This window comes from Xylocopa sonorina, chromosome 4, assembly GCF_050948175.1.
Source record: "Xylocopa sonorina isolate GNS202 chromosome 4, iyXylSono1_principal, whole genome shotgun sequence".
NCBI classification, from domain to species: Eukaryota; Metazoa; Arthropoda; class Insecta; order Hymenoptera; family Apidae; genus Xylocopa; species Xylocopa sonorina.
In genome coordinates this window covers 4,708,975-4,721,623 of record NC_135196.1, presented here as the reverse complement: position 1 = coordinate 4,721,623, position 12,649 = coordinate 4,708,975, and the positions used below count along the sequence as shown (strand labels likewise).

General features: G+C 40.6%; 1 protein-coding gene across 2 annotated transcripts in view; it reads left to right on the top strand.

The window, feature by feature from the left end:
- Positions 1-6,999, top strand: part of LOC143423113 (lachesin) — a 308,507-nt gene extending 301,508 nt beyond the window's left edge. The window contains exons 10-11 of one of the 2 annotated variants that reach the window (XM_076894203.1): positions 2,225-2,323; positions 6,324-6,999. In XM_076894203.1, the coding sequence (XP_076750318.1) occupies positions 2,225-2,323; positions 6,324-6,397 (173 nt within the window). In that variant the 3' untranslated portion in view covers positions 6,398-6,999. The remainder of the gene's footprint in view (positions 1-2,224; positions 2,324-6,323) is intronic. The other variant, XM_076894204.1, reaches the window with a different exon arrangement.
- Positions 7,000-12,649: the final 5,650 nt, after the last annotated feature.

Sequence of the window (12,649 nt, the reverse complement as noted above, 5' to 3'; positions counted from 1 at the left end):
TATCGTCCTTCGTCTCTCGCGAAGCGTGGCCAACGTGTGCCACGCGAGTGTGGTTTCATTACTTGATTTGATCCAGCAGACTGGACCGTGACAAACGCGTGGGACGCGAGATGGCTCCAGGACGACACCACGGATAAGAGAATTGTGTTTACTCGTACTTTGCATACTAGTTACCGCGTTTGTCACCCATTTTACGCGTAACAGCCTCGTAAACATCTTCAGCAGAGGAGCACTCGAGAGTGGCAACCCCTTTGTACCTTGTTTCCTTTTGCAGCGTCGGCCACTTCTCTCTATTCTTTAACTCGCGGCGTGACCCGACCCAACGTCCACTCAGCTGGTTTAGCTTTCCCTTCTTTTGCCGCCTGGCATTGTTTCGAGATGTTCTTTGTGGCCGTTCGCAGTCACGCGACTGCGAACATTCATTGGCGAGTTGGGAGACCAGCTGGGTTTCGTTTGTGATTGTCGTGGAAATGGGAGTTGGACGATAGGGGGTTAGGAGTGGTGTGTGAACTGTGTGGTTGTGTTAGTGGGTTGATTGCATGGTGTGGATAACAAGTATCGAATTGGGAGAATGTGATTAAATGTTTAATTTGAAATATCGATGTCAGTGCTGAAAAGTCTATGGGTAGTGTCGAGAGGGATGTGAAGCATTATGGGTTCTGGGAACATGTGTGTGTGTCAGGGTGGCTTTTGAGAGAGGCCTTAGTGTCGTTAGTATTGTGTGTTTTATTTTTATCACTTAATTTTACCACGTTTAAATCAATTCTGTGCTAAACTGTGAACTTTTATCCTGCAGATAGTTGACGCGAACGTTGAGATATCGGTTCATATCTATTTGTCAATCGCGGAGAATTGTTATGATAGTTCGTGACAAATTTGATGTTCGTGGAGTGTATCTAGAAAATAAGTTAAGAATATTCTTTCAGAATAAGTTGACTTTGTTATTTTAAAAATGCGTCGTTTAAGATTCCTTTAGAAATTTATTTTGTGCTATATTTTGTCTCTCGAAAAATCGACCCACCTGTTTCGTATAGAATTGTATATTTATTTCATTACTATATATTTCTATTGAAAATTGTGTGTTTTTTTTTAGTAATTGAGAGTTTATGAGAAGTTTTCATGTTACATTCATAGATAATTCCTTTTTTAAATGACTAAATCTATAGTAAATTGGGTAATTACATCCTGCTTCATTTCCGAAACGTCAGATGAAGAAGTTGACAAGCATTTAATTATTGCAAATCTATATAAATAGAATTGATGCAACTATTCAAGACCTATAAACTAATTCATAAATTTCACAGGATCGTGAACACTGATGAAATAGATATTATTTTAAGGTTTGTCTGAAATAATATCGAAAAACGAGTTCCAGGTGCAACTGAATTTCAGTGGCATTTCCTGTACCTTAAAACAGGCAGAATTGAACTAAATTAAAGATGTCGAACAAACATAAGGCTATATATAGTGTTACAATAGACTCTCGATAATTTTTAGTGCTGATTGAGAAAATGTATTGCACAGTATTCACCGAAAACAATTTGATAACTGTAAGCAAAACATCGACAAATTCAATTCAGGAAATAAAAGTTAATTCAAACGCTAACAAATAAAAATGAAATTTCCACGATAGAAATTTAATTCTCATCGCTTAATAACCCCTTTCATGCCAGTTGGCAACGTTAATACCCTCCAGTAAAAAAAGAATATAAAAAAAAAACGAATTCGATGTTTCACTGAATTTAATACGATTACAAAAAATATTCTCCAATTTCGAACTGAAACAATGCTAACGATAACGACAGACATCAATAAAAAAAACAGAACGATTCACAGTCTGCCCAAATCAACGAAATACCTATTCATTTGTCACCCTTACGGTTCACAGCGGCGTTCACGCGTAATTCGTTTTCCACGATGGATAACAGTTTAACGTTTCGTCTCATTTCGCGACTCGTCGTCGCTATTCGATGATCTCTCGTGTTTCACCGACAACTGTTCTTTTTCCCTGTGAATTTGTTCAAAAATGGTTCGCGAAGGGAATCGTCGTCGCGGACAAACGTTGAAAGGGTCAGCTTTAGTTCGCCGCATCCGTTCAAACTTTCAAGACGTTTGCATTTAATCTAGCAGCTGTCACATTTTCATTTAAAGCAGACACGATTCCGTGTTCGATTCCACTGCGCCAAGCTTCATTTAGAAACGGTCTTGCTACTTTTGTTCGCAGGTAATAAATTCCAGTCGAACCTCAACGAGATCGGCAAGTCTGAGCAAAAGTCGAGCGACCCGGATAGAAAAAGAAACTACAATTGGACCCCAGACAGCGGTAAGCTCCCTGTTGTTACGTGCGAACGTGGACTAATTTTACGCGAGGCAAACCCAGCTTGGTTCACGCCCTCTACTTCCGTATTTCCTGAGATCTCTTCGTCCGGAAGAGTAGTCGATAGAGATGCGCTCTGTCCGCGAGATGCTTCGTTCGTTGCTACTCGGTGGAAATCAGGAAGTGGACGACAGTGTATGCATATATAGCGTTTTCATCTGATTAATTTTGTGGGGGTCGCTTGTGATCAGATTTCAGTTCCGTAGCTCGAATTTGTAGCGAAGATTGAGCTTTTGACGAGTTTCTGTTGCACGACGAGAATACTTTCTTTTTTATCGTTGCGACACTTAGATTCAGCATTGAAAATACTTCTGCGAAGAGGAAAGCTAGCAGTAAGCTAAATATTTGATTTTGAAAACCAGTCGTGAAATACATATACGTTTTATTGATTAATTATAGCCTTATTGATTATTTTTTATAATAAATTATATTATTCAGTTGAAGATATAATTCTCCGAATATATACATCGCTATGCATTATTCTATTTTAGAATTATTTATAATTGTTCTTAACATAAGATACAAGAAACTCAGTTACAATTCGAAATGAACTCTCTAAACAATTATAAGAAATATTCAACAATCTCTCAAGACTCGAGAAACATATTCTTCAATCGTTAAGCGTCCAAAGCACTACAAATTCGCTCACTTTTTACCAGACTTCTCTTTTACAACCGATCATAAAAAAAAGAACAGAACAAAGCCTACCCGCGAGTAATTGCAAGAGAAGAAGCCCGTTGCAGCCATCACCGACCACGCTCTCCCAGACTCCCCGAAGAATCCATCCGTTAAAACTATTCGATGCCCAGTGAATGGACACGGCTAATTTCGCCCAAGGCAATCGTCGAGTTTCCCGATACCGACGATGCCCGGCCAAACAACGCTTACAATGGGAACGACAAACAGTGTCTGGCCGATCAGGAGTTCCTCCGTGGCCGCTCATTAATCGACGGCCGTCTTCGTACAGAAAAATGAATAACAGCAGCAGAAGGACACCGATATCGACGGCTGGCCGTGTCAGATAGCCCGGCAGTCTGAGCCATTGAAACCCCCGGTTGAATAGGGGCGACGGGTGGCAAATGAGCGGAGCAAGAGGAAACAAAACCCCACCGCGGGTCCGCCCGTGGAACTTGCGGTTTATCCGGCATTTCGTGGCAGCGGCGGTGGCATTTAAATGACAGAGGCTCGACCCGCTCGGCCGCGGGTCAGGCTTAACACCCGGCAGAATTCCTTCAGGCCTGCGGCATTATCGGAATACTTCTTTCTTCCCATCCCGTGCTGTCTTTTCATCACGGTCCAACCTGGTCCTCTTTCAGAATCAACGAAGAGAGAGAGAGAGAGAGAGAGAGAGAGAGGGAGAGAGAAAGGAGAGAACCAACGAGCGAGAGCGGGGGTTGAAACGAACGAACCCTTCCACCGTCGATACAGCGGGTCTGTTCGCTCTCCGAGGCGGTGGTTTCTTTTTAAAAGGAATTTGCATAATGGGAAAGTGTGAAAATCCATTTTCTCCGCGGGCTCGATCTCGATAGTCCTTTGGAAGTAGGTAATTTCGCTGGAGGACGGAAAAGAAGGAAAAAAGGGGCCGTGGAAGGGGAAGGGCGGCAGGAACGCGGGCCGTGGAATCGCGTCGCGAGCTTCCACAACTTGATAAGTACTTCCCAGCTCTTTGGTAGCTGGGGAACCTCGTTGTATCGAAGGTCGAACGCCTACCTCTTGCTCCTCCTCATCTGGTGGCACCACCTTTGGGTTAAATTCGTTCTCGAACCCGCGAGCCCGCAGGATGCTCGCCATCGCTGTCGAGCCTTGGGTAACTGTCTGCGGCAATCGTCGAAGCTTATGCATCGAGCGCGAGTTTTCCAAGAAGAGGAAGAGAGGAGAGCTTCGTTGCGATGCTTTTGTTCGCCACTCTGTTCGATTCGGTTCGACGAGTGCTTTAATGTGTTGCTTGATGAGAGAATTCTTTTGTTCGATTATGATTTTTAATAGAGATAGCCTTCTTTGTTTGTCGAATTGAATGGGAGGCTGTAGTGGATTGTTCTTTCATGGCAGAGGCCCTCTTCGTACACCCTGATTTGCGAACCATGATTACGCTTCTATTGGAAACAAGCTTCAGCGAAAATGAAACGGTTTGTTTAATTTCGTGTACCACAGAATTTGATCGCGACGTTTAATTAAAAGACTGAGAACAAATTTTGGTAAGGTATTTTCTTTGGAAAGTGTACAGGAAAAAATTGCGTTCTGATGGAAGTAAGAGAGAAATATAGCGTTCTGCATACGCTTGTGACACGTGCAAATATTTCATTATCCAGAGAGTAGAATAATTCATTAAAAAAGAAGGATTACGTGAAAATACACGAGAGTCCTTTAACTGAAAAGTAAAAATTGGTAATATTCTCAATACACTTTGGAAAATCCACATAGCTTCAACATACATTACAAAATTAACCAGTAGTATGTTTAAAATGACCAAATGGTAACACTTTTTGTTTAGATTCGAGCGTAAAAATAAAAGAATTTAAACGTTTCGTGAATTATGTACGTATCGTTCGTTGCTGTTTGTAGAGACAAGCTGTATCTACAACAAGCTGTATCTAGACAGGAATTCGAGTTTCGAATGAAATGGTTAGCGACACATGAAAAAACACAGCGAATAGGCAGAACGGGAACGTAGAATGGGTACGCGTTTGGAGCGAAATGTACAAAATCAACATCGTCCCGTTTGTTGACAGTAGCTGTCGAGCTCATTGTCGGCCAACCCTTTTTCGCTCGGTGGTATTAAATACATTGCTTGTACTATTTCACGCAAAATCATCGTGCTGCTCTCAAACGCATACGAATCGAAAATCCACGAAGACACGACAAGTAATTCCACTTCCAAAATGAAAAATTCGTCCAATACGAAAAACTAAACTCATTCCGTACATTCAGTTTACAATATTAATACAATCCAAAAGATTCGGAAGAATTACCAATTCTACAAAGTCCACTCGACAACAACAGCACCAAAGACGCACAACCAACCAGATCCAACGAAGATTTGGCTTCTAATTAATTACATCCCTCGATACAACGCAACTCGCAACGAAACGAGATATCCTCGGAAGATTTAAAGAGAACAGAGAGAGAGAGAGAAAAAAGGAAACGAAAGGATGAAACGTCTGCGCGACTGATCCGCGTTCGTAGACCGAGAAACGAACGGGAAATGAGCAGGGGAGAGGCGCGCAGGGAGGGGTTCGCGATTGGTGCGAGGGCCTACTGGGTTGTTTCTGATTTGTAATTAGAGATGAGTGGGGCCAGCAGAATACATCTCCCCCGAAGCGAGTAATGGCTGAAAGTATGGGCCAGGCCAGCCGGAAGAATAACCGACTTCCCGTTCCTCCTTCGCAACCCCGCCTCGTCCGCCGCGCGCTTTTTCCTCCCCGTTTGAGGCGGCTCTCTCATCCCTCGGCGTCTCGTCTCGCCCTCGGGAGGAGACGATCCGTCGCGGGCCGTCTTTCCGGTGGAACAACGGCCGGATATTTTCAGCTGCAACTTCTTGATTGCCGGAGGAACTCTTTCGGGGTAACTCGCGCGATTTTTACGGTTCCCGTCTGCCACGCGATTCCTTGTTCCCGTGCGTTTAATGCGCCGAGAGAGGGACCCGTCGAGGGGTGATTTTCTACGTATTTTTACGTGGACGTTCCTCTAGCCAGCGACGAGCAACGTTCTTTTTTTTTCTAACGACAGTGCTCAACGAAATTTCGCTTGTCTTATTATCAGTCGATCTGATAAACTGTTGCTTAGATATTTTGTATATTTCTTATCCACGGTGATTGATTTTGTAATTGTTTCTCATGGAGAGATACTTGACGAATACTTGGAATAGAGATTTTGTGCAACTTAAATAGATTTGTCTAGAATCTAGGCGACTGGTTACACGATTTCTAAATCTGTTCTCTATTTCCAGACTCCGCTGGAAGCGTCGCAACGACAGGACTGCTGCTGATGATCGCCCTAACTGTGACGTCGGTCATTCGATAAGCACGAATAGGAATAGACGTCCTGGATGTTAATCACCTGTAATTAGACCGGCTGGATTTAAATTCGCGAACCGCAAGAGAAGCTGAACACCGAATCGAGGGATTACATAGACCACACGTAAAACACATTGACACACGCATACATACGTATACACGTAAGGTAAACGTAAAAAAGAAACGAAGGAAGATCGACTGAGTAGTTAGTGTCGTACTAAAAAGAAAAAAAAAAGATAAGAATGGAAGAAAACGCGGAAGAGGTGGATGATGATAATAATAATAATTACGCGTGCCAAGTCAGTGTAGCGCAGTGTCCAAGAAGAAAGAACGTGATGAGAGGGTCGTGGCAATAGGAAACGAATTTCTGCCATAACGAACCGGGTACGCGCGAGGCGTGGGAGGTAAGAAACAGGAGAGCAAATCACAAAGTGCAACGACTATCGCTTTCAGTGTAACATATTGTATAACGCCGTAATGTCGCCGCAGAGACCGCGCCAACGATCTCGAGTTCCGCTGAAAAAACTTTCAGCCTGTTCGAGTTCGAAAGACCTGTTCTACCATCGCCAAATACGAGCTAATTTCAATTCATCGTACGCTGTTGGTTCAGTCGATTACAGAAATTAATTCGAAGGCACATTTTGCTAGAGTAAGATCAAAGTCGACAGAGTGCACGCGTTTCTCGATCTACCGCCAGTCAATTCGTGATTTTTCCAGCAAAAGTAGCAGAATAGCAATCGTTCTTTAGAAAATGGGAATACGTGAAATATTCTACTTTAGTGTCTCTCCATACGCGATACATATTTCTCTTTCATCGATGGTTCTCTTAGACTTTTTATTTTCTCCCAACGTGAGAGAAATTATAAGCAATCTATAATCGGAAAATACTGCCAGAAAATACTGCCTGATTCTTTGAGAAGTTGGAGAGAGGATCACTCTGATCGACTCGATAGCGTGGGTACTCAAGGGATGCGATCGAGTCGAGGGAGGATCGTGAATAGATCGACAGTGTGCATCGAGCTTAACTCTTATCCGTCAGTTGCTTTATTTTGTATTCAATTTTTGTTCTTCAAATTGTGCAAGGATCTTTAATTATTCTTGAATTTTATTACAAATTTATTCTATCGAGATAATTCATTATAGTTGATCCGTTCAGAGAAAATCTTGTGGAAATTGAATTTTGTTAATGAATGTTTAAAGGTCTTTCCATCGACTGCTTTTGTGAACAAGAATCAAGACAAATATTGGAATATATAAATAAAAAATAGCAATATTTCTGAATTGAAAAGAGTATTTCTGCGCAATGAATCCAATGTATCAGAGATTTAATTTCAACGAGGAGAATAGTCGATTTAATATTTGTAATTCGAAGAATCTAATAATACAAAAAAATTTGCCAAATTATAAGAATAAAATGAAATTGTGTCGCGATAGAGAAGACAGATATAAAATCTCCCCATTTACGCTTACAGTCCCAACAGTTTTAGATTTTTATCGAATAATCAAATTAATAGCAACCGGTCCAATAAATCAGTAACGAAGTCATCGATTTTGTGCTTGGCTGTTTTTTTTCCATCCCTCTCAGACGGCTATCTTCTTTTTTTTATTCTGTCTGCGATGTGTTCCTCTCCTTTCCACGGTCTACTTTTTCTCTTTCTACTAGACGCTCCGTTTCTTATACGAAATCGCGGATCCCATTTGGGTGCTTGAGATTAAAACGTCAGATTCGGTACAGGAGATGCTCTTGCATGAAGAGACTCACCAAGGAGGAAAGCAAAAAAAAGAAAAAAAAGAGAATAAGAGAGGCTGAGGGCACATGGACGTCAAGGGTGGAGAGAGATATTAAAGGTCGGAATATTATTATTTGCAAACGTCTTCAAGTTCGAAGGGTGGGCTTTCCAATCGAGATTTTCTCGTTATATCCTTACCACATCTTATTCTTCTTTGTACAACGCTGTATTCTTCTCTTTTCTTTTTATAAATAAGAAAACACTGTAAACGCTCTTCTTTTAGATGAGTAAATATACCTTTATTTAATTGTATTGAATAATTTAAGAATTGAATTCAGTTGGTCGAATTTATAATTTAATTTTCTCCTCTTAACTTTTCTATACCGTTCAGGGTATTTAAAAAGATCGAAAGAGAACCGTGAATTCGATTTTCGACATGAACTCCAATCTTTTTGCAATTACTTCTCGCCAACGTTTTTATTGCGCTGCTGTTTCATAATTTCGACTTTACTGGCAACTCTGTTCGCGATTAATGAATCAACAGCAATGATTCGCGTTCAGCGTCGAAACCGCGCGTACGTAAATGAATTTCTCCCGGAAGAATCAGAAGGCAAAACGAATCGGCGTCCTTTTGTGGGGCTCGCGATGGCCGTGAAAACGAACTTGCACCTTTCGCGAGAGTGCCAATTACACGGGGCTCTTTCCGCTTTTGTCTCGCCTCGGGAGAGTTCTCGCGGGATACTACTGCAAAATGAACCACGACCGTGTGTGTTAGGGGTTGAAACGCGCGTCGTTCGTGACTCGTTGCGCGCACTTTTGTCGCGCTCTTTATCGCGTTATTTAGCTGGGACAGCTCTCACTGTCGTTGCCCGGGACACGAGGAAAAATTCCGACGCCTCTGTAAAAATTTCTTTTCACGCAACGCGGCTCATCCCTTCTTTAGATAACGCGTCGCAATTAATGCTGCGTTCTTAGATTTGTCGAAAGATGTAGATGGTTTCTGGTGCGATCAAAAATGTCTAGATGGAAAGTCTTTTAAATAATTTTTCTGCACTTTTCTTGGAGTTTGTTTCGAGTATTGTAAATTCCTGTGAAACGCGAGTTCGTGGAACGCCAATTTTTATAAATACAACACAGATATTTCGATTAATGGTTTCATGTCAATAATAATAACTAAGTCTTCCGTAATTTAGAATGACATTGTTTCCTTGATAATTACTGATTTCTGTTACTTTCTTCACGCGATCATTATTAATACAGCGATATGAGGACGCGTTATGCGAGAAAAATTCCCGTGCACAACAATTTTCTATAACACGACGTGTGTTACCTATATTAGGCGGAAGTTTGTTGTATTATTAGTTTGTTTTAGTAAGTAATATTTTATCTACAATTGAACAATCATTGACACGATTTAATTTAATTATTCTCTATCATTCGTAAACTATGAGCTTTGGAAAGCAATCGTAGATGTGCATAACATTATAAAGAATATAATTTGATATCTCAAATAGTCTGCGATGTACTCGTATACATATAAATGAGACACAAATTTCGCACTCGAACAGGCTCGACAACGTATATCCTAGAATAACTTAAACCAGGGATCCGCGATTACAAAGGATTTAATTAAAACTGATAAGAACAAAAAGGAGAAAAAGCGACGCACCGAGGCAATTTTTGTTACGATTAAAAATATTCCTTGTAGAGTGTCTACGTCGACTAGACGGCTGCTCAAATCGTGTGTACGTATAATATCGAAAACGGAAGGAATATATCGAAACGCTTAAGAGAAACACATAAAACGAGACGTAACGATAAAAAGAAAAATCACACAGAGAATGTATAAATAACGTGTAGGTATCGATTTTTAAGTGGCGACGGGAACGTTTAGAAATAAAGGAATTTTATTCTTATTATAGTCGGCATTTCATTAGTTTCGCACTAGGTAGCCGAGTAAAGCGTTTTTATCAAGTTCTAAAAACAGCGAAACCCTTTCACGAATAATTTTCCAGGTTTATCGACGACGCGAAATACCACTCACAAATTTTCGGTTTCCAACCAGCCTCGACTGTTGCTCGTAATCACGAACGTCAATTTCGATGATTTACACTTGCAGAATAAAAGAAGGGAAAAGAACAGATGGGGTGGGGCGGGGAGAAATCAAAAATAAAGCGCAATACATTTCGCCGGTTTGTGAAGCAATTTGTACAATGGAAATCAATAACGCGAAATATCAAACGCAGCTTTTCAATCGATTTTAATCCATCAAGGGTGCCGCAGCCCCGCGAATCGCTCGTAAATACAAATTAATTATAAAACCGCGGGTATTAAAACGCTCGTGGAAAGTATGTTCCCTGTGGTGATCAGCTTCCGTGTATTATTTTCATATAAAAAAAAAAATAACCCTGCGTTCGAATGGAAATTTCACCGAGAGAAAAGTTGCGCAAATGTGCGCAATCGCACCTTTGTTATTGGCAGATTGTGCATTTCCCCTTTTATGCGTTACTGAAAACACGAAACAGATGTTGGCAAAATTGATGTTCAGTTTTATCGAGTAGAAAATAATCAGCGTACAGGATATTACATTCTAGCGTTTTAACAGATTTTTAATTATGTAAATCAAGAAAATATATTTATCGAGATTTACAACCAATATTTAAATGAAACTCATGGATATCTGTATATCAAAAATAAAAATCATCATTTAGTTCTTCCATAATTTTGTTCTCTAATAACACCATATATCTTGTGCCAATTATGAATGAGAAATTGATTAAATTCACAATACTTTGAATGCTAATAAAAGAGGAAGGACCACATCATCGAGCAACTAAAAATCTCCATTACTATAATTAAAATTAGAAGCAATATTCGTCTATCATTCGAAATTCACTTTAGAAATTCGTACTATTCTATTCACATGTATCCAACACAAATTCGAACGCAGTTACTAAAACCCTTAATTAATCAAAATTGTATACCAAAGTAAAACAAGCATGTATGTACAACAATCAACCCTCTGTTCCGCAACGCAGCAATAATAATCAACCAAATGAACCCAGCAGTTGTTCAAAAATCCTCGCACGTTACAAATCACAGGCAACGTTGACAAACTTGCAGGGGACCGACGCCAGCCCTTCGTTACCGCGTCTCACGACTAATTTATTCGCGTGTTAATTAACGGTGTTCGGAATTTCTCCGTGAACGCGCAAACACCGCGGCAAGGTTGCGCCGGTTTAAAGCGGACTTCGAACTACTTAGGAATATCCATTATTCAGCGTACATCTTGTTTAAAGCAACAGGTTCGAGAGTCCCGGTGCTCCTCGCGAACGGGTTAAAGCCCATGATGGATTAAAGAAGGGTGGCTCGAGGATTACGCCAACTTACCACCTGGATGGATCTTCGATCTCGCCATCGATCGTATCAACCGTTTCGCGTCTACGAATGAAATCGATTTCCCTGTTTTTATTTTCGATTTCGCCCACCCCACCACCCTTGACCATCCAGGAAATCGAACAATTTGCCAATTTTTTTTCCGGTGGATACTGCACGCGTGTAAATGGATAGGAAAACTCTTTGTACATAACTGACTTTCCAACGATTGGGCTGGATTTTGCAGAGAAGGGCCTCTCTGTTGAGAAACGAAACTGGGAAACGACTTTAAGGGTTGATGGGTCTCTCCAACTGTCAACTTTTGCGTGCTGTAAATAGAAATACTGCAATATCAATGGTTGCATAGTATTTTACTATCTTTGACTGAAACGTTCTGGCAGGTTTCCATTTTTTGGAATATCTCGAAATATTTTCAACTTCAATCTATTGTATATTTCGATTTTCTGCTTTTATGGAGAGTTTTGCAGTTATTTCTCTTGAACGATTGGGATGGTAAATTAATTGACTTAAAAGGGATGGTATTGTTTCCAATCGTGAACTAGAATACTATTCTTTTCAAATAAAAATGTAATATTAAAAAAGCTCGAAATGAAAAGTAATGATAATTACAATTATCTCTGACACTTGTTATTATAGATGGGTTCCTCTCTGCAAGATGCGAATCCAACTAGAAAAAGTGCGGCTCGACTATTTTCCGTTGATACGAAAGACGCATCAGAGCGAAAAGAAATATTTTTGAGGAAAATTTGAACTGATTGTTCTGAGGGAAAACGATTCTCGTTTTTGTAATAAATAAATAAACGTAGGTGTCACTTGCATACAATCCTCATTTCGGAGCTTTCTATTAACGTGTGAACTTGCGCGTGACAACGTTGCTCTTGTCGCGGACATCTTTTAGTCGTAGTGGAGCGTTGTGTAATATCCTGATTGATTTCGACTGATCCTAGAAGCCTCCGTGTGTCGATAAATAATCGAGGAGAAAAAACGACACCCCTATTGGAGATTACGAAATCTCGCCTAATGTATCACGCGAAATAACCATTGTGGACGTCGAATAGAATATGTGCAATAAATACTGAATCGTGCTAATCCTGCAGTGTACTCTGAGCATTGTTGATTAACGATATTTACAA